At 41.0% G+C, this 22875-nt stretch overlaps 1 protein-coding gene across 1 annotated transcript in view; it reads right to left on the bottom strand.

The window, feature by feature from the left end:
- Positions 1 to 459: 459 nt before the first annotated feature.
- Positions 460 to 22875, bottom strand: part of LOC102696231 (L-amino-acid oxidase-like) — a gene marked incomplete at its 5' end in the record, with an annotated part of 29173 nt that continues 6757 nt past the window's right edge. Inside the window, 6 exons of the mRNA XM_015339521.2 lie at positions 460 to 1872; positions 8398 to 8534; positions 9189 to 9263; positions 11469 to 11670; positions 12246 to 12358; positions 13805 to 13981. Of these exons, the coding sequence (XP_015195007.2) occupies positions 1077 to 1872; positions 8398 to 8534; positions 9189 to 9263; positions 11469 to 11670; positions 12246 to 12358; positions 13805 to 13981 (1500 nt within the window). The remainder of the gene's footprint in view (positions 1873 to 8397; positions 8535 to 9188; positions 9264 to 11468; positions 11671 to 12245; positions 12359 to 13804; positions 13982 to 22875) is intronic.

Raw genomic sequence — 22875 nt, 5'->3', positions numbered from 1 at the left:
ACTTCCTCCCTATAAATTGGGTTTTCGCCTGAAAAATCATCAATTAAGAAAGATTACAAATGATGAGGCTAGTGGGCCCCTCTTGCTTTCTTGGTTTCAATGAGCTGATTAGAAGGCTGTCGGATGAAATCCCAACTAGTCATCCAAGACTGCTCCAGTAGAATGCTTGACTGGATCAATTGGTTGTCTTAAAAGTGACAACCAAATTAATTGGTGATTTTTGATGGTCTGAGATGCTCATCCAGCCTCTTCTTGAATAGTATCACCTTCAACATCGCAGCTGTGACATCTTGTTCCATGCACATACACTTTCCCTGTGCTCAAAATCGTTTTGGGATTTTAAATTTTCAATCAGTCATTGATACCTCTCCTATGTTCTTTGTTTTCACTGTGAATAATGTGCAGTGCTTTTGGCCCAAGAACCATTGCAGAAAGAACAAGCAAAACAAGAAGCAAAACCTGTTTTGAAGCATTTATTTATTTTGTTGTTGTTTTGTTAATGTACACTCTTTCTAAGCCAATACAATTTTATATCTCTAGAGCTGACTGGCCTTGTTCCAAACTTGAAAAAAGTTTGAGAGCGAGACATCCAAACTGAAGCACCAGTTGGTTTTTGTTCCTTTAATGATTTTTAAATATTTTCCAAACACAACTTTCCAAAACTGACTAGGTCTTATCCCATAAAGCACCGTGAATCTGCTAGTATTGCATGCTCTGTGGTTGTCCTGACATTAAAATAAAGTGATATTATGGTACAATCTTACAAGATACAATCATATTTTAAAAAAATGATACATAGTTAATTGAATCTCTATAACTGAGTAAAATTTGTAACTTAAGTTGCCTAGAAAGAGCATGTCTTCGGTTCCTCTCTGTGAGCTCTGCAGATCTCCAAGAACATATCTAGTATAATAATACAGGATATATGGTATGAAACAAATTACACTATAATATTGAAGAAAATAACAGCAAGCACAAACCAGTGTAATGACCCAAGGCAGTCACTTGAAGCACATTTGAAAAAAAAACATTTTATTTTAGAGAAAAGGAGCATTTCCATATTTTACCTGGATTTTTTAAAGCTCTGTCTTTACAGGTGGAACGGCTTTGGCAGAGGCTTTGTAGTTCATACTCATGGCTGCTCTTAGTGTAGACTTGATGGACGTCTCGATCCACGCATGGGGGAGGGCAGTGTGCTCCCCAGCAAAGTAGACTCTCTGAAAGGGCTTGAACAGATCCAGGTGATAATCCATCAGCTGGAAGGGCGTGAAGAGCGCAAAGGCACCCAGGCTGTACTCATCCAGGCTCCACTTCTTCACCACCCCTCCTTCATACAGATCCCGGATTCCTTCTCCGTGGATGGCCGCCAGGTCGTTCAGTGCCACCTCCTGGCAGGCCTCGTCGCTCATCCCCAGGAAAAACTGGGAGTCATCCGACCAGGTATAGGACGCCAGCACCACCCCAACCCCACTCTTGAACGTTTCGCTCACGTAGTAAATAAAGCGCGACGGTTGATCCGTGATGGACTTGCCCCCACGGATCCCTTCTTTCTCCCAAAACCGCTCCTTGAAGACCAGGAAGATTTTAGTCGAGCTGTCATAGTGGACGTTCCGCAGGGCTTCTCTTTTGCGCAGGGGGAGAGGGGGGTTAAATCTAACATTCAGAGTTGCCTTGGCCGTGCCGGTGAACAGGAGGTAGTCCGCTGCCATCATTTTGACTGAGTTGTCTGTTCTGTCTTTGTACACAACCTGGATGCCCCTGCTGGTCTGATTTATTTCCAAAACTCTTGAATTCAGAAATACTCTACTCTTCTGAAGGTCTTTCCTCACAGCCTGGGGCAGCAGATCTGTGCCTCCATCTATTTTGAAAAATCTGGGGAAACAATACAAAGACAAAATCATTTTTGTTATTTTTTGTCCCTTATCATTTTCCAATGCTGTTAACATACAAAACACCTTAAATATTAGTATGGACTCTGTATTAGAATAACCTTATTTTAAGATTATAATATGTTGTCAATTGTAACACGTCTTAGTCACATTTCCCTTTGTTTTAGTGATCAGTCACAAGTTCTAATTGAAATTTTAAACTGCATAAATTCTCCCTCATTTATTCTCCATCAGGGACCATACTGTATATATAATAGTATGTTTGAGGCTACTTGTTCAAGGGACTACTTTAAAAAAATGAACAATAAATTGAGGGTGTGGGACAATTTTAATAAGTTATTCGACCAACTCCACAGATCTGTGTAGGAGTTACTTCTTTACACAAAGGTTGGTGGTAATGTGGAATAAGCTTCTGTACTCAGCCATGTTGTTGAAGCCAATAATATGGCTTCTTTCAAGAAACTGATGGATAAGGTTCTGGGATCAATAAACTGCTAACCTAACAGATGGGATTGATAGACTGATTGGCCTCCTTTCATTTGCAAGCTTTCTCATAGGGTCTTTTGCAGTTTGTATAGATACTTTTTAGATTTAAGATGAGATATTTCAGATATAACTTAATCCAAAAAGGGTGAAAATATGTCTTTGGCATCACCATGCAAAGGTTTGCAACATGTGCATGTATATGCACAGATCTCTCTCTCTCTGCCCATATAAGATAAGATCACTTTATTGGCCATATAAATTTCTCGTATTAGGAATTTGTCTTTTCACATACCACAGCTTGCTCTCCATGAGACACACAGACAGGAAGAGAAGCTTGGGGTCAGAGCGCAGGGTCAGCCATTTATACGGTGTCCCTGGAGAAGTTAGGGTTAAGGGCCTTGCTCAGGGGTCCAGCAGTGTAAGATTCCTCTGCCAGCCATGGGATATGAAGCAGCAACCTTCCAGCCACAGAGCCACCACACCACCCCGGGAAAACTCATGCCAGGAGTTGGGTTCTAACCCCTGATCTCCAGCATGCAAATCACATGCCAAAGCCATTATACCAATGTGAACCACTTGACAAATATTACACTACCATTACACACAATCCTTTACTTTGCTGCATTTTAAATACCAACTGCACAGGGCAGACATTTGTAGACATTTTTTCTTGGCCACAGGCATTGTAAACCACTTCCCTGAAGGAAGCAGCTGGAAATGGGAATGAAGAGGGAGGGACCATCAATGGTGGAATTCTCTTTGAACCACAATATAATACAGCTCTTTACGCTGTTTCTGGGGTCAACCAATTCTTTTCAAAGAAATATTAAATGTAAAACAAAACTGGTTATTAGTTTTGGTTCTTGTATCCATCCAACTTATCACTTATTGGTGGAATGTTCCTTTGGGTGATGGATAGTGAACCTGTGGTTCTGGGAACAAACCAACCTGGAGACATGCTGGAGCCCATGAGCACTATACACCATCATTTTGTTCAGCCTGATACAGCTTTATAAGGTATCTGAACAGAAGAACCTCTTTAGCAACAGCACTGTGCATCAGGAATGCTTTGTCAAGGCACTCAATGATTATTAGAAATCTTTAATAACACTTAAATCTAAGTTAAATGATAGGCCTTGTCCCTACAATGTATTGTTCATAAGAACCTACTGCAGGCGATATATTAGAAAATACTTTTTAAAATCCATTTTAGAAACCTCCCATTAGCATTCAAAATCATTAGTCTTTCTAATAATATGTTTAGAATGGATCATACTAAGTGCTGAACTAAAATCATTAAATATTGTTGAAAAATACTATAATAAAGTAGTAATATAGTATGAATATATTATATATTAATATATTATTAATAGTATTATTTCAATAATATTCAAAATACTACTGAAAGTAATTTTCAGACATTCAGCTACGCTGCACCTCTGAATGGAAAATAGGGCATGGCGAATTAATACTTGCTGGAGTTGGTTCAGCAGTGAAGTTTTTATGGGTTTATTGAATAATTAATGGAGTGATAAAAGAAATCAGAATGGGACGAGTCCAGGGGAAAAAAACCCTGGAAAACCCCTGGGAAAAACTTTGGGAAAAGAGCAGCTACTCACGCTCCTGCAACTCAATGTCTGAGCCCAGAGGATTGATTCCTCAGGGCTTCAGTAGTGGTTGAGGCTTCCTAATGAGGCTGATAAGCCTGGCCTGATCTCATTTTAGATGGTCCTGAGAAGCTCCTTCCACGTGTGGAATGTGGAATGGAATTTGGTGCTGGTGCACTGGAGCTCGTCAAGGCATCACAGTGCTCCCCCGCAAAGGGGTGACCTCCAGGTGCTGGACCAGGCTTTCTAGAGAACCTCGTATGGAAGGTTCTTATGAGACATGGTGCTGCCAATTCTCTTGCTGGGATCCAGGACCTGTCTTCGTCTCCATGCCCCCTCCAATGTGCCAGGAACTGGAGAATGTTTTGTACCCATCTGGAGTCGACAATCCACTGGGGGCGAGGTTCTTCCTAATCCTCCAGACAGGGAGCGGATGATTCCTCAGGTGCCAGATGTGTTGGTGTGGGTTTTAGTATTGAAATGTAGAATGCTGTCGAAATTTTCCTACTGAGGGATCTAGGAAAGGTGAGACAGTAGGAGACGGCATTAATTTGTTCACTCACTTTGAAGGGTCCAATGTAGCAAGGAGCCAGTTTCTTGGAGGGCAACTATAGGCGGAGGTATTTTGTGGAGAGCCATACTCGCTTCCTGACTTGGAGTGGAGGGTGGTCTCTCTGATGTCGGTTAGTGAAAGTCTCTTGCCGTTGTGCTGCCCTCTTTAGATTTGCCCTTACCAGTCTCCACAAACCCCCAAATCTGGCCTGGTCTGCAGCCGGAAACCTGGAGCTGTGGGAATAGACCTGGAGAAGAAGGGGTTGGAACCCATATTGGCATTTGAAGGGTGACACGCTTGTGGCTGAGTTCACTAGGACATTTCGGGATATCTCAGCCCAAGGGAGGTGTGTCACCCAACCATCGTGAAAAGAGGAGACATGGCACCGGTGGTAAGTCTCCAGGTCTTGATTAACCCGCTCCGTCTACCCGTTCGTTAGCTGGTGGTACTTGGAGGAGAAGTCAGTCTTTATTTCCAGTATCCTACAGAATTTGGAGACAAAATGGTGTCCTCTGTCAGAGACGATGTTTCTGGGGAAGACCACCTTGATGAAAATATTCGCCATCTGCGTGGCTGTGGGGCAGTGGAATGAAGTGGGCTGCTTTGGAGAAAAGTTAAGATGACAGTTTGTCCCTAGGATCTCAGGAGGACGGTGATGAAGTCCATGGATATGGACTCCCAGGGTCATTCTGGTGTCAGGAGCACTTGTAGAAGTCCAGCGGGCACCCTCCTGGAGTCTTTTAACCTTTAACAGGGAGTGCAGTTGGAGATGTAGACCTCTATGTCCGCTAGGAGGGATGGCCACCAGAACTTGCACTGCAGGAGTTCCACCATACGATTCATTCGGGGGTGCCCAGCCATCCGAGATGAGTTCCCCCATTGAATAACCTCTGCCCTGCCCTGTGGAGGCACATATTGCTTACCCGACGGAGTTTCTGGAGGGGATGTGGTGTCTCGCAGTGCCTCAGAGATTGCCTTCTCTACATCTAACAGGGTCACTCCGATCACCTTGTCCGCCAGGAAGACTGTAGTGGGTTGTTCTGGAATGTGCTCCAGAAGGATAGGAGCAGATGTGAATTTCTTCTTTAGAGTACTAAAGGCCTCCTGAGCTTGTGCATACCACTTGCCCTGGTTGGATTCCTTTATAGTGAGGGCAGTAAGGGGCGCTATCACTGAACTAAAGGTCTTAATAAAGGTTCTGTAGAAATTTGCAAAACCTATGAAGCTTTATATTTGCTTTAGGTTGGTTAGGCCAGTCCTGGATGGCAGTATCCTTTGGACGATCCATCTTCAACCTGGAATTTGATAAGATGTACCCCATGAAGGCGATTTCTGAGTGATGAAATTCGCATTTCTTTAATTTCACAGAGATGGTTTAGTCTTAACCTTTGCAATACCATTCGAATGTGTTTGACATGTTCATGATAATTCAGAGAGAACACCAGGATATTGTCCAAGTATATAACTAGGAACTTACCTAGGTAATATGTGCCAGAAAACCGCCAGAGCGATGTACAGTCCGAATGGCATTACAAGGTACTCATAATACCCACTCTCTGTATTGATGGCTGTTTTCCATTCATCTCCTTCTCTAATAAGAATGAGATTATACGTCCCCCTGAGGTCAATCTTAGTAAATATAATGGATTTAGCTGCCTTCTCCAGTAATGCCGGGATGAGGGGTAAGGGGTACTAGTTTTTCTGGGTTATTTTGTTGAGCTCTCGGTAGTCAATACAGGGGCGTAACCCCTCATCATTTTTCTCCACAAAGAAAAACCCAGCACCAGCAGGAGAGGTCAAGTGTCTTATGAACCCCAAAGCTAAATTTTTATATTCCTCCATGGCCTTAGTCTCCAATGGAGAGAGAGAATATAACTGGCCTCTGGGTGGCAGTTTCACAAGTATCAGGTCAATGGCACAGTCATACGGTCTGTGTGGAGGAAGTTCTGTAAGAGCCTTTTGTTTACTGAATACGTGCATAAACTCTCAGTATTCATCGGGGAGTCTATCCGGTCTAATGTCCATGGTGGACAGTAACTTAACCCAAGGCATGCAATGTAATTTGCAGTTGTCACCCCACGCAATCAATTCTTGTGTAGCCCAATCAATATGGGGGTTATGCTGTTGTAACCATGGAAACCCCAAAATGAATGACGGTTGTGAGGCTTGAATGCATAGTACTGAAATTGTCTCTTGATAAAGAGCACCTATGTTAAGGATGAGAAGGATAGTTTGTTAAGTAATCCTCTCGGATCCGATAGGAGAACCATCAAGTGAGTGAATCTTGACTGGAGGCGTACAGGACATCAGGGGAATCTGTAATTTGCAAACTATATCTTCATCAATAAAGTTACTGGCCACCCAGGAATCGATAAACAGGAAAATGTGTCTCACCTTGGAGTTCTATGACAGAGAGGCTGGCAAGAGCAATTTTCCACCAGGGTAAGGAGACTGGAATGCTCCACTCAGTAAGGGCTCCTGAGCCAATTTGTTTCCTGGGCGCCCAGGGCAGATCTTTTTTCAGTGCCCCTTTTTTCTGCAGTACATACATAGGCCGTCTCAATGTCTTCATTCTTACGGGTGCACCCAAGTTGCATTGGTTCTTTGTCAGTGCTATAATTTCTTCTAATTAATCCGGGAGTTTGTTATGTACTAGTTCATCATTGATCCTTTCTGCGAGGCCATGATAAATGAATGAACACAAAGCCGCCTCATTCCACCTCATCTCCAACGCCAATGTCCTGAATTGAATAGTGTCATCCCTAACCGATTGTCTCCCCTGGGTAAGTTGTAGAAGCTGTTGTTCAACTCTCTAAGTATTCCCTGGGGGCTGAAAATCCTGGAAGAATGTTCGGGTAAACTCTGAATAATTAGAACAAATGGGATCCCCAGTGTACCAAAGTGCAGATGCCCATGCCAGGGCTTTTCCGGAGAGGAGGGAGAAGAGGTACCCCACTTGTGTGCCGTCAGTAGGGAAAGGGGAGGGTTGCAAAGACATGACCATCTCGCACTGCATAAGGAATCTCTGCACTGATCTGGGTCTCCAGAGAAAGGAGTGGGATGTAGCAATCAGGGTTCATGGAAGACCGTGGTTTGTCCCTTAGTCCTCTGACCGGTGATCCAAGGTGAATCTGAAATCTGGAACTGAGGCTGCCACGGGTCTGGAGCCAGGAACTGGGATGGCCACTAACCTGGAGCTGGAAACTGGGTGGGTTTTGAAAGGGCACAGGGACAGAGTCAGGGGGTATGGAGTCCATAGAGGAGGCGTTGTACTGTTTCCATGGTCCTGGATCCTGTTGTTTTCAACCGCTGAACTCCATTGGGTTGTGGCTCAGACATTCTGTTATGCAATTTTTATGGGTTTAGTGAATAATTAATGGAGTGATAAGGATCAGAATGAGAAGAGTCCTGGGAGGAGGAGCCCCCGGGAAAACATATCCTGGGAAAAGAGCAGCTACTGTACTTGCGCTCATGCAACTCAATGTCTGAGCCCTGAGGATTGCTTGCTGGGATTTCAATAGTGACTGAGGCTCCTTACTGAGGTTGATAAGCCCAGCCTGATCTCATTTTAGATGGTCCTGACGAGCTCCTTCCACGTGTGGAATGTGGAATGGAATTTGGTACTGGTGCACTGGAACTCGTCAGGGCATCACACTTTTTTTAGACAAGTAATCCCTTAATCACATGTAATTCTAATGATTTACAATTTAAAAGTATCTTTCCCCAACACTGTATGTATCATAAACACCGATACATACAGAACTGTGCATGAGGTAGGATTGCTTCACTAAATATGTAGTTAATTTACTGTGATCATTGTCAGTGTCCTACAAAAGAAAATGCCATAATCTGAAAATCTCACTTGACGTAATAATTGATGTCAATCTCATCTCTTAGGTTTTCGCTGAAGGCCATGTACAATAGGGACTGTGTGTTTAAAACATCTCCAATCATCTGGATTGCATATCTGCTTAGGTTACTTTCTCTCTTGAGGTAATCCTTTTGAGACAAAAACAAAGCAAATCAAAAAACTCATTTTGACTGGAAATACAGTTTTAAAAGCTAAGGACTTGCAAACTCTTGTAAACTTGTGACAGATAACAACATAGGCAAAAATCACATATTTTTATTTATTTATGTCTATTTCCATTAATTGTAGATAATTTGATGTGTTGTGTTAGGTAAAAGCTGTTCCAGACTTTGATGTCAGCAAAAGATGCCAGTTGTTGGCTTTGGCTTTTATTATACAGTATCATTGAAGTTGCCTAAGTAAAGCAATTTAATTTTTCCTCATCCACTTTTTCTCATTGTCCTGATGTTACAACACAGGTGCTACAAAGCAGTGCAGGTAGATAATCAGGTACTTGATTACTTGATTGGCTGCCTGATTGATAGATCGAGGGAAAGACAGAGACACTAATCTGAATCTGTAACCAAACATTAAAGTGACTTACTGTATATAGCCTTTGATCAATTTGTAAATTGAAGTTTTAGGTGTATCGATATTGTACCTTAATGCTTTTATGTTCATAATGCACAAACATAACTATCATAATTTAAATTAGATAATCAACAGAATCTTTTCTATAAAATGGAACGGTAATTAATCATTAGCTAGAAACAATCACTATTGGAACTGAAAGCCAACTTTACCTTTACAGAATAGACATCATATTTCTTGAGGTTGCAATGGCACAGCAATGGATTTTCCTTGATTTCGTCAATGACCTAGAAGATCATCAAAGGCCATGAAAAAATCATGAAGATTTCAGAGATCAATCTCTTGCACTTCAACAAAAGGTAGAAGCAGAGAGACCTAGAGTTTCATAGGTTAAAACAGGATGTTTCAAACTGAATATACAGCAGAACGGTGCTGCCATTCCGCTCATACACTCAATTCAAGCTTTACCATCCCCTGGGGGGAGATCAATTTTACAGCAGAGTCCAATACAACAATGCCACAAAAACAAACAAACACCACCAATAATGAATTAATTCCAGCAGTGTTTCAGGAGATAAGATTGATTTTACTTTGTCTGAGAATGAAATTGCAGAGGGGATGAAAGATTTCCTGGGTCTGTATGAGTCATCACCACCATTTGCACAGAAAGAACCAATAATATATATATTTTTTCAAATGAACACTGGTCAAGTGCATGAGTGTTAATCCCCCAATGGCACATTTCAGAAAGGTGGAGGACCTACTGTCACTGAAACTGAAATATATCTGTTCTACTTTAGAGGTAGATCAGATCAGAGTTGATCAGTTTTTTAGAATATACAGTAGCTGTGACTTGTAAATGCTTAGAAGCTCTCTCCCACCTCTAAACACTCCTGTTCTAAAGGAGAAATAATATTTTATGACATTTTATATCTGTAATGCAATCAAATGAGTTGCCAAAGTAAAGCAATTTCATTTTTCCCCATCAACTGTTTCTCCCTTTCCTGATGTTACACCACAGGTGTTGCAAAGCAGTGCAGGCAGATCAATCAGGTGCTTGATTACTTGATTGGCTACCTAATTGATAGTTTGAGGAAGGACAGAGATACAGCCTGAGCTCATTCTCACGTGGCCAGCAGACGGGCAAGAGCTCTTAGGAATGCCCCATTGTACCATTAAGCTGTGAAACATCACCCAGCACAGGTGTAACAACACTACTGGTAAAAATGTCAGATATATCTGTAAGACACTAGAAGCCTCCAAATTTATTCACACCCCCGATTAGCTGGAATTACAAGCTGGGCTAGGAGGTGTATTCTGTAGCTTTTTAATAGGATCTTAAACTCATCCTGAGGGACATCTGACCAGTTTTCCAGACAGTCAAAGCTGCACTGGAGATCTGCTCTCCTCAGCTCATTGCAACCATGTGCCATTAGAGACTGCAATGGTCAAACAATGATGTTGAGCTTACACTTGTGGTCATTGACATTGATACAAGCTTCTTATTGTTCTCCTGTTGTGGAGTCTGTTTGTGACAAGGCTTGAGCTTCAGGTCAGAAGACACTGCTTTTTGGCAGTACTATTAATAATAATTCTGTTAGGCTGGTCCACAGCTCAGACATCAAGTAAAGAACCCTTTGAGGGTTTAAAGATCACAAAAAATCCAAAACCAGTAAATTAGGGGACCCCAAGTCCAGGGTCAAGAGGTGAGTGAAAGTCCAAAGTCAGAAGACAAATACAGTATCAAGTGGCAGAGACACAATCCAAAAACCAAGGTCAGGAAACAGGCCAAAATCCAGAAGACAGGCAAGGAGTCCAGGGAGAATTCGGCAAGGGTTCAATCTGGAGCTCAAAGTGTTGAAACCAATACTAAGCACATCTTAAACAAAGAGCAGGGTTTAAATAGGTCTGGGGAAGGTAGACATGGTGATGTAGGGACACTGGCCAAGCAGGGATTGGTTACTCTCGTCTACTTGATCTGTGCCTCTGCTGCACAGATGAAGTAGGCACTATAGTTTGAAGTGCCCTCTGGTGGCGGGATGCTGGAACTGTAACAAGAACAGATCCATTTCAGTTCTCCAAAGGAGGGCTGATATTCTTGTTGCACATGAGGTTCTGTAAGACCAACCATATCTTGTGGTCTCAGCTAGGGGGAGTCAATCAGTTCTTGTTTGGGAAACTCATGGCTCACTGTGTAACCACTACAGGCCAAATTGGACTCAAGGAGTTGGTGTTGAGTGTCTAGTTACCCACCAGACCACCTTACTGAGTTCACATTTAAAACTCTCACGACCTGTTTTCTAGATGGGTACCCAGTCGCCCCATTAGGCATGAACCTCTTGATTGTGAGCACCTGAGTCAAACCCCCAATTATATTGCAGAATTGGGCATCCATCTGACATCTCCCCTTTCTTTTTTAAAATTGGCCATGTTTTCACACTAATGTCATCTTTATTATAAATTAACAGTAAACCACTGTGTGAATATAATACCTTTTTTACGGCTTCAGAGTACAACTGTGCAGCAGATTTTCCCTTTTCAGATTCCTCCACTGGGTAGCCCAGAATGTCAGGATTCTTCATAACCTCGGACGTCTTGATGCGTTTCCCATTTATAAAGTACCAGGTGTTGTTATCCTCTTGGATGAATTCTGACAGATTGAGTCCATAGTGAGTAATGTAGAGAAGGACTAACCTGAAAATATCACTTGAGTTAGATTACAGAACATCCATCCATCTATTTTCTAAGTGCTTTGTTGGAGTTGTGGGGTTATCACTGCTGCCTCACAGCATGGGAACCTGTGTTTAAATTTTCCCCTGCAGAGCTATCTGCATGAAGATTTATGGTATTTCCCCATGTTTGTGTTGGTTTCCTCTGGGTGCTCTGGCTTCCTCCCACAGTCCAATGACATGCTGGGAGGTTGATTGGCTTCTGGGAAAAGTAGCCCTGGTGTGAGTGTGTGTCTTCTAATGGACTGGTATCCTGTCCAGGGTGCACCCCATCTTGACCCTGTTGCTTGCTTTGATGAACTCTGGCTCCCCCACAACCCCAAATTGGATGAAGTGGTTATTAAATGGATGGATGATAACCCTGGCAGGACAATTTGAATGCACACCTCTTTGCTTATTGGCTGGACAATTTCTCAGCAGCAGCAATAATTTAATTATCTCATTCTACCAATTTATTCTGTAACAAATGCTAAATACAGTGCTGCTTCAACCGTTTTTGGCCTTATCAAAGCATGAAGCAAGCACTTCAAGGAAACTCACTCATGAGTCGAGGGAATTCTCATTGCACCCAACTCTGCGTGCCAGCCCCTGCTCTCATTCCTGTACGTGTGAATTCGCCCCCCAACTCTGTCACTGGCTTCCAAGACACTGACCTGTAGGAAAATAAAACATTATTGATACAGAGGAGAGAACGGAACTGTGACAGGCCTACCTCTCAGCTGTTGACTGATGAGGCATGAACAATGAAAACAATCCCACCGGAAACAAAATGTTGTGCAGAGAAGTTATTTACTATATAAAGCGGCTATAAAAGTATTCACCCCACTTACAGTCCTACTCTAAACAACCAAACGCCAACAAGTACAGACTATTCTTTTACATACCAAACTAAATCCAAATTAATCCCACATGAGATTGTGACTCTCAGCTCCTCGCTAATTATGTAATTTGTCCAATAATTCACCACATTTATATATAATAGAGGCCTGAATGACCTCTAGAGGCAGGCCAGCTGAAACTGTTATCCTAATTACTGCTGACCTGCTGCAATGACAGTTTCCTGCCGGGATACTGCAATCTGATTGACTAGAATATTACTGCTATTAAAAATCAACAAGAGCCACTTCTTATCCCAGATCCCTGACTGGAAGGCCAATGAGGCCTATTTTTTAGAGATCTGAAGGTGTCGTAGACTGGTAACCCAAATGAAGTTTGTGTCCTGTCCAAGAAATGTTATTGTATGTTTACTGAAACACCATTCTGTGGTTGATTTTACATCTGTGTGGTATTGACAATCCCAAACAGGTATTCGTTCCTGAATGTTTTCTGTACTTGAGTGCTGTGGACTGGCCTCCAGCTCTGGAAATCAGTTAGAAGTGGCCAGTTGAGAGTGAGCTCCACCTTCCATGCATGTAATCCTAAAGGGCATTTTGGTTTTGCTGCTGGAAAGAAATATACTTTCTGCTTGTGCCTTCCTGGCACACCAATTCCCAAACAGAATGAAGAAATTTGACTGCACATAAAAAATATTTTAAGTAATGGCTGAAAACTAGAATTTCTAAATGTGCTCTTTTCAAGGGGGGGTGCTTTTGAAGTGTATTACTAAGAAGACAGCACCCACAAATTATCCTCGTTTTGTGAATTGTGAAGTCACCCAACTTTGCCAACAGGATTGTCAAGCACTTGAGTGGAAGCAGAAGTACTAAACCAAAACCAGATCAAGTACTAGAATAATATACCTGAAAGACCGACATGTTTTATTAATTGTGACCATCGCCCACACAACAGTGCCAGTGGAGGTCTAGGGTCTGCTGTTTGTACCTCCTGAGGTCTCAGTTACACAGCTTGTCTACATGATTGACGGCATAAGTATGATCCTGAAAAACTGCAATACTTCAGGTGCTGCTGTAGTTTACAGTTTACTTTGAGGAAGTGAGAATTTTCATTAATCAAAATTGCAAGACCTTAAGAATTACAAGACCAGCCTTTTAATGCCTTATTATGAAAACAACGAGTTTGGACTTAAAACAGAAGATGTCAGGCCTCCAGGAGCTGAGGGTGAGTCTCCTGCTTCCTGAGACAGTACTGAAATATCATACATTGTGTCTAGCATCCTCCAGGAGTTTCGCAGCGATTAATCCGGAGATTCCTGCTCCAACAATCACAAAGCTCTTCGGTTTGCCTTTGTTTTTGAGGCCATTCGTAGCGATGTTCAGCAGGTACTCGTAATCCTTATTGCGGAAGCACTGATCAATGACTTGTCTGTCTTCTTGTGCCTGCGATGAGATTGCCAGAAAGCAGCCCAGCAGGAAGGCTTAGGAAAAAAGAGCAAAATCACACTCAATCTTGTTTAGGTAAACTGGGTGCTAAGAAGGAGAAGAAACTTCACACCCTTCAGGACAAGCAAAATGCTTATAAGCTGCATTTTCTGCAATTGCGTTGGATGCATGCACTGATACCAGGGTTCCAAATTGTATGTGTATGTGTCATCATCAGATCATAAGTTAATTGTTCAAAATGTTTACTTAATCTGAAAACAGTTGTTAGTCATCGATCTAAGAAGTTATTGTCTATTCCAAATGATAGCATTTGATCACACAGCAGGCTGAGAAATGCTTTACACACTAATAGACAACATAAAGTTTTCTATTGATCCCCACTTCTGATGTATAATATGTTCAACAGAATGGTAATTTTGTTGCATTTATATGCCCCCTTTCAACACAATGGATCAGTGAAGTGCAACCCCACTCGGGAGACACACAGTGTTCATTCTGCACTAGCAGATCGAGGGGGTGGGGGGAGAGAGAATATTCTTCAACAATTCATTTACAGCTGAAGTATAAGAAGTAAAAAGTGTAAATATTCCTCATGATTTTTTAATCTCGGGTTAAAAATTAATAAAAGTGTCTTGAACACATTTGCTATTCTTACACAAATACTCTTGTTTCTAAGAGTTTGACAAAGAAAATATTTTAATCCACAAGGCCAAGTGACACAGATGTAATAAAGTTTCATAGGCAGAGGAACATTTCAGCATTTGCTTAAAAGCTACATACATGTGAATGAAACAAGTTTCCTTTGTGAGCTTTTGTTTGAAATTTTACTTTCAGTGATCAATACAGATCAAATCAATGAAAACACAGACATTGTCTTGTGAGCCTTACAGTTAACTGTTGGGATGATGAAGGCAGCAAAAACACAAACTTTAAGTTAATTTAGTTTTTTTTTTTAATTTTTATTTTCAGTATAGCAGAGTTCCAGTGCATTGTAGTTTGTAAGTAAACTGGAATGTTTGGTGCCAAAAGATCTATTTACTATGTAATCATGCCCAGAACTGCTATTACAGTAAGTCATGTTGTTCTAAGCAAGAACAATACAATGTTGAAAATGTCTTTCAGTGCTGAGTGGGGCTGGTTTCTTTATGACATGAGTGGATGTATCATGGAGAAGCAGAATAATCTAAAGACACTCAGCAGCTGATTGGCATTTTTGGCTGATTGAACAGCTCCTCCCAGCTCCTGGAATAATCCTTCAATAAAACCACTGGAGTATGCCTACATCCACTTTATTGCAATCAGAAAAATTGCAATCTATACATCTATACGTTTTCTAACCTATTAGGGCCACAGGGTAACTGGAGCCCAACTAACCTACAAGTACATTTCTGGGCTGTGGGGAGAAATCCACATGAACATGTGGAGAACATACAGATGCAGCCATTCAAACCCACGGTACGGTAAACTACCCACAAGCCGCCGCAGGGCACCGCAGTTGTGATTGGCTGGCCAAAATGACCGACAAGGGCACTCGTGGTGCATTGGTTGGTAGTGAAAAGATTTAATCATTTAATCTCTTTACTGTGCACATCTTAATCCACTTAGTTTTGAATATTTATATGGAATTTTACCACTAAAGGGAAATTTTAGTAGCTGAGCATAAAAAGAAGAGGAGCATAACGCATCTGAAGATCATAAACGATATTAATTTAGGAACATAAACATATTACTGTATGTAAACTGTACTGTATATGACTGGTATTGGTAGTTTAAAGAAAAAATACACACCAGTCTTCCATTTCTCCCTAAACATTTTAAGCATGAAAGTTTTATGAAACGGTACCCAAATATGCGATTGCTGTATAGAATGAATTTTAATTTAAAAAAAATATTTAACACGAAAATTAAGCTGTTTACATCTTCCGCCTGAGAACAGTCACCCGTTGCTACCCAACGCAGAAACACAGCTACTAACTAGCAAAGAGAGGACATTAGCTAGCCAATATGATAAAGAAATAAATGATTATTTTGTTTATTTCTTTTGCACATTTATTTGAACATTTCCATCGATTGTACAAGCACTTGGAAACTGTCCAATCCCTAGTTCATCAGGCATTTTCTTTTACGCTGCGGGCATTCTCCTGGTCTGGCGCCGGTCTGTGTCTTCTAGGATATAATGCCAGAGAACTCTTTGTTTTATGTCCACTATAACAGACAATCTCCTTTGCTTTTAACCGAGCGTTTAATAATTTCCTAAAATGAAAATGATTTAGTTTATTTCCCTCACGGGATCAATAAAAGTATCTATCATCTATCTACATAAACTATGGGACAGAATTCTGGGGTCTCCCTATACTAGAGATTATGGTAGGGTTTCAGAATGGTGATTGGCTGACACCATCTGACACCCCTCTGATTGGAGAAAAAAGACGTGCTGGTTTGCTATACATACTGTACCAGGAAGAAAATTTCTTTCTATTCGAAACGTGTATTTTAAAAGTTTAATTAAGAAGTAAAAACCTTACAGCGTACACAGATTTCTAAACTGATCAGGAGGAAGAAAAATCACATGTGTTTCGTGCATAAAAAGTGGTTATTAACTATCGAAACCTGTTTTATGTATTTTATTTTTATTTAGATTAAGAGTTCCCGTCACTTCCATTCCCATATAAATCACAAACCCGTGTTTAATTAAATGTGTAGGGAAAACCGTTTCAGGGACGCCAAATATGTAATCATAGTGGCTCTCTGAAGGCACCAGTTCTGTAGGGTTTTGGCATTTACTGAGACAATTATTAATTGTAGCAGTAAATCACAAAGTTGATTCTTTTGATGGCTTTAGAATCCAACCATGCGACATAACTCAAACAACGCGCACACAGGTACTAATACACGAGGATACATTTATTAATACATAGAATATGCATATAAACCTAACAGATCTTATCGAGAGGGTTATCAGAATACAAAAGGTATATTCGGTCAGTTACAAAGAGTTACACATATCAAGAGGACATACATTCAGTATATCATTCATTAAGACCGTTTCGTAAAGTGAACTTGGTTACAACTTCTACATTAGATACTCAAACAAGTACATAACTCTTAGGAATTAAATTGATATCAACTGGTTGGGATAACAATTGAATTCTCGAGCTGTAATGCATTGAAGTTGAATACTCATCCAATTTTTGGGGATTCAGATCTCCTGCGGGCACAAAGAAACAGTTGCAGGCTGTTGCTGTCCAATCCGCGCTCTCTGGCTCGGTGCCAGGCTGTGCTGTGCGGCTTGCGACGGTGCGCTGCTGATGCTCACTGTTGGCTTTAACTAGCAAAGTTTGTGCACAGGAGAAAAGATGACTGTGGGTCCCAGCAAGTCAGGAAGAGGACCGGTTCGTTCCTGATGAAGAGCTAGTTCTGAATAGTAATTCAGCTGTCCACAGTTCCGACCAGTTCACGAGGCCTGCTGCTGGTTACTCTCTGGCAACCTCCACTCTAGACTCTTAGAACAAAGGAAAGTTCTGGCACTCGGACACACTGGCCGTTCCGTGGTTGTCCGGGCTGAGTCTCAGGATGGTCAGGAGGCGCGCTGCGAGAATGTCCTGCCCTTGGGATTCTCCTTTGAATTCCCTTTAGAATTGTTGAATCTGAATCTGAATCTGAATCTCCATCTCTCAGGCTCTCTGTGTTGCCTGTTTTTACCTGGAGGAACTTTAGCTCATTGATTGGCTGAAAGTTCCATGGGCATCAGAGTCCCACGTGGGTTACTCGGCCCTACCAGTCCCTGATTGGTTGATCAAGGTGAGATATGAGTCACTTAGTCCTGACACTTAGTAATGCAGTCCAGATGTCCAACTGGCACTCCCTAGACAGATAGGCGCCAATGGATGACCATTGATCATGATAGCCAGGCTTAGCTAAGTGCATCCCCCTTTGGGAGCTGTCCTTATCAAAAGAAAACATCTTGCATGAATGGTTTCTCTGTGGCTGCACCACAGAGATGAACAGAGAAATGGGGCCTCATTTGGGAAGCTCAGAAACACTTAATTCTGCCTTATTAATAAGCCTCGCCGCTACAAATGTCTTTTAACGTAAATCGTTATCTTTGTCTTATGCATAATAATGTTCACCGCTCTGTCCAGCAAATTAATAATAAACTTTATTTTATATAGCGTTTTAAAAGATAAGCAATTAGATTGCTCATAAACTTAATCACTTATTCTACATAAACACTGAACGCATCTACACATCTACTCCTACATCTGTTCTCTTTCTTTTTCCTTTCCCATCTACAGTGTTTTTTGTGCAATATATGCCAGGGACCTGTGCAATACATTTACATCTAAATTTATATCTATATCTATATTTACATCTATATTTATATTCATATGTGTGAAACGATTTTTCTGTGTACTGTTCTGTTCTAGTTTGTTCTTTGTGTGTCTGGACTGTGAGTAACTCTTTTAGTGCACCCCTCACTGTACTGATTGTTTTGTATGTATTGTACTATTATTATTATTGTATCATTCGTTACATTGTGGCTGTGTTGTCTGTGTTAAGCTGCTGTTGCACTGCAATTTCCCTCACGGGATCAATAAAGTATCTATCTAACGCAGCGTAATTGCTCTCTGAAAATGCTTTTTCTTTTTATTTAGGCTCAGATTTCAACTACAGATCATATTATTAATAACCATAATAACGACCAACCAACAAAAACAACCATATAAACATAATACCAACCAAAAACATATATAACAACCACAATACAAAATCAAATATATTGTAACGCTTACGGCCAACAAGCACTGTGTGTAAGAGCCGGCGTACCAGAGCAGGTGACGTCACTGCCCTTCCTGTGATAGCAGGACCACAGCTACTGGGCTGTAGAGAGATCTCTCTTTAGCTCACGGGGCTAGGTCACTGCAGAGAGATGCGGAAGTCCCGGGTTCGAGCCTCAGTCGGGACGGGGCCGACCAGATGCGGCAAGGGCGCCCGCCCGAGCCCCCGTTGCGTTACATTGGTGTCAGAGCGGGATGGGATAGCCCTTCCAGGGGACAGTGATTTAAGCGGGGGAGAGTGTAACGCTTACGGCCGACAGGTACTGTGTAAGAGCCAGTTTACCAGAGCAGGTGACGTCACCGCCCTTCCCTGTGATAGCAGGACTACAGCTACTGGGCTGTAGAGAGATCTCTCTTTAGCTCACGGGGCTAGGTCGCTGCAGAGAGACGCGGAAGTCCCGGGCTCGAGCCTCCAGTCGGGATGGGGCCGACCAGATGCGGCAAGGGCGCCCGCCTGAGCCCCCGTTGCGTTACAATATCAAACCATTAAACTCTCTCAAATTCCTCCAATTATCATAATCCCGCCCCTTATGCAAAACCAAACCCTCCTCCCATCCCAGTTTATCCTCTTTATTATAAACAAAATCCACCTCAATGATAATTGTGAATGATAATAACTCCACATTTCCAAATAAACCTCATTTCCATAGCTCCGCCCCTTATGCAAAACCAACATCCCTCCCCTGTTCTCTCTCTCCGCTGGCGTTTGTGATCGTTTTTATTTTTAAATAAATTTGAGCAAAAACATGTATTTTAAAAATCTTAAGATTTCTATATTTATGTATTTATTTAGTGGTTTCATTAGAGACAAAGGCTAAACTTTCTTGGAAAAATGTCTTTTATATAAACCATGTTTGCTATGAATTCATTTAGGGCTAGAATATGTTCATTGTCTTCCAATGAAAGAAGGGTTCCTTTCGCCCCGGACTGTTACACCAACGCATTAACACATTAGAGGAGCCTAGCTTTCTTAACTAGTAAGTACTGTACTTACTGGGTTTTTGAGGGGGGAAGGTGTCTTTCGCTGGAAATCTCGCCCCCTTCTTCTTTGAAAATACCTGTAAAACCGGTTTAATTCGTCACAGCCAGCACTCCCGCAGAGTTGTACTTGCAGTGTATACAGTAGATGGGAAAGCCAGAGCCAACCGCTACGCCGCCCACGTGTTATAATCTTCGTTAATGTCTAAGATGGAACACATCATTATATCTCATTTTGTATTTCTTAAAAAAAAACAGTTTGCCCAGCCTAACAGTATTGTTGTTATTGTTTTTAACCTGTAAAGCGCTTTGAGGAGCCACCTTTAAAGGCGCCATATACAATAAAGTTCATTATTATTACTATTGTTAATTTGCTGGACAGAGAGGTGAACATTATTACACAGAAGACAAAGATAGCGATTTACGTTGCATTGTGCATTGTGCTGCTGTAATACAGTTTTAAATAATTAAAAGTCTAAACAGTATCAGCTTTATTTATGGGTTTTAAACAAAGGTGATTTAAACGCGATTTAAATCAATATAAATGTTTCTATTGTAACGCATAGGTGACTATTCATTGTTATTAAAATGACTTAAATTCGATCATGCTGTGATATTTAGAAATATACATTTGTTTGGTGCGAGTGAAGTTATATTTAATCTCTGAGCCATACTGATTTTTATGGAAGCCAGTTTCCGCCAGGGTGTAAAAAAAACACACTATGGTATTCTCTCCAATGCAGTGCAGTTAAAAACATATCTCTGATGCTGTTCCTAAATGAATATCGTTTATGACCATCAGACACTTTATGCTCCTTTTCTTTTTTCCAGTTGATTGAACAGGGAGAGGCATTTCATGATGTACTTTTCACTGATGAAACAACAGTGGCTCTGGAACAGTTTTCAACCATGTTGTTTTATAAAAAGGGGAGGTATGTGAACAAGCAAAACCCAAAACAAACATGTATGCCATACGGTGTACACGTTACTGAAGCTAAAACTTTAGCCTTTGTCACTAATGTAACCACTAAATGAAGACATATAGAAATCCCTACGTTACAGACTGTATATGGCTGGTATTGGTAGTTTAAAGAAAAAATACATACCAGTATTCCACTTTCTCCCTAAACATTTTAAGCATCAGAGTCTTACATGTGGTTATTTCGGAAACCTTTGTACGTGCTCATTCTGACCATGTTACTGTTTACTGTTACTGACCATATTAAGTTTAAGTGCCTGTGGGCACTTTTCCTGTCCGTGGGGGGGTGGACCGTCTTTCATTAGAAAGTTAGTCTGTTCTACTCTGAGAATGTAGAGGGGGTGAAAAGTGCCCACGGTCATTTAATTAGTATTAAAATTCACACTGATTGCCTTGCGAAGATACGGACAAAAAAATGGCATAAAAACGACAAAGTGAAGGCAGTGAAAACATTCACAATGTACTTTATACACAAAGCAAGTGTTCTCACAACTCTAGGAGGTTTTGTGAAAATGCTACAGGCGTGCCAAAATCGTTTTTTTAAATTCAAGGTGACTTTACCGCGGTTTTCATTTTCAGATTGTGAATCAAAAAAGGCATTTAATTAAACACGCAATTGGGATTTTAATCAATTACTGTATTGATTGAAACACACATTCTGTACAGATACAGTACAGTCACATTCTCCTGTCGTCCAGTGGTGTAAAACGAATTAGCAGGTGATTGAGATAACAATGCACCGCCCACTGAGTGGAATGTTCTCATTTCTTCTCAAGTGTAAAAAGAGGTGATAATTCTTAATAATTCCTTGTCGCATTAACTAACCTCTTCAGTTTATTCTGCCAGACAGTATATTAATATAAATATATTGTTATTAATTTGTTTAGATACGCAATTCCATATTATATTTCCTGTTAATCAAATTCTTAAAGTATACATTTGTTAGATAACAAGCGAATTCACAGAAAAGGTTAAAAGACTATCACTTTTCACAAAGTATATAATCCTAATATGGTCAGAAGGAGCACGTAAAAATGTTTCCCAAATAACAACATGTAAGACTTTGATGCTTAAAATGTTTAGGGAGAAATGGAATACTGGTTCGTATTTTTTCTTTAAACTACCAAGACAGGCAATATACAGTACAGTTTACATACAGTAATATGTTTATGTTCCTAAATTAATATCGTTTATGAGCATGTGAAAGGCATGGTGAATCGGAGATTCTCAAGAATCACTTTAGTATGATTGGAAACGAATGCGTGATCGGATCAACTAAATGCTGTGGTGTTACTTTTTGTCAATGAAAAAATAAGCTCTTTTCGTTTACAAAGACGGTTACAAAGAATGTGGACCAGGGTAATACTTTGAGCTTACAGCTTGTCCAAGGTCATTTATTATTAATACTATTAGTAATATCTTCGGTAAAGACTTTGATGCATAAAATATTCCTACATAATTAAAATATTTATGATAAAGGTGGTAGGTTGTGTACTTTTGTCCAACAGAACAATCTTGCTTTTATAAAATATACCGCCTTTTTAATGTTTATTGATTAACATGCTGTAATACACTGTTTAAATTTAAAAGTCTAAAGAGTATACAACTTAAATTCTTAATTGAATAAAGATTGTCCCTCAGCAGTGATCGGGATTTGAAACCGACATTTTCTGCTGACAGCTCAAATGCTGTACAGGAGAGGTTAACCTTTATTAGCTCCACCTGGCGGTTTTACAAGGTGATTCCGGATACTATTAACATAATCTAATTTGCATATGGTATGATGCAGTATACTGCAACACGCCCACCATGTTATACCACAGCATACCCCACTTGTTTTGAATGGCTGCATCTGTACAAACTCCACAATTATCACCCTAGGAATTGAACCCAGGTCTCCAGTGTTACAAGGCAGTAATGCCAACCACTGTGTCACCATTCTACAGATGCAGCCATTCAAAGTGCGCGGTACAGACACGTACCGGCGGTAATTGGCTACGGTGTCGTGCATCGTGACGCGCGATGACGCAAACTACCGCGGTACGTCATTGGTTGACCAACAGGGGCACTCGTGGTCCGTTGGTCTGTCGTAGAAA

This window comes from Lepisosteus oculatus, chromosome 18 (genome assembly GCF_040954835.1).
Source record: "Lepisosteus oculatus isolate fLepOcu1 chromosome 18, fLepOcu1.hap2, whole genome shotgun sequence".
NCBI lineage: Eukaryota > Metazoa > Chordata > Actinopteri > Semionotiformes > Lepisosteidae > Lepisosteus > Lepisosteus oculatus.
This window is presented reverse-complemented; position numbering and strand designations above follow the sequence as displayed.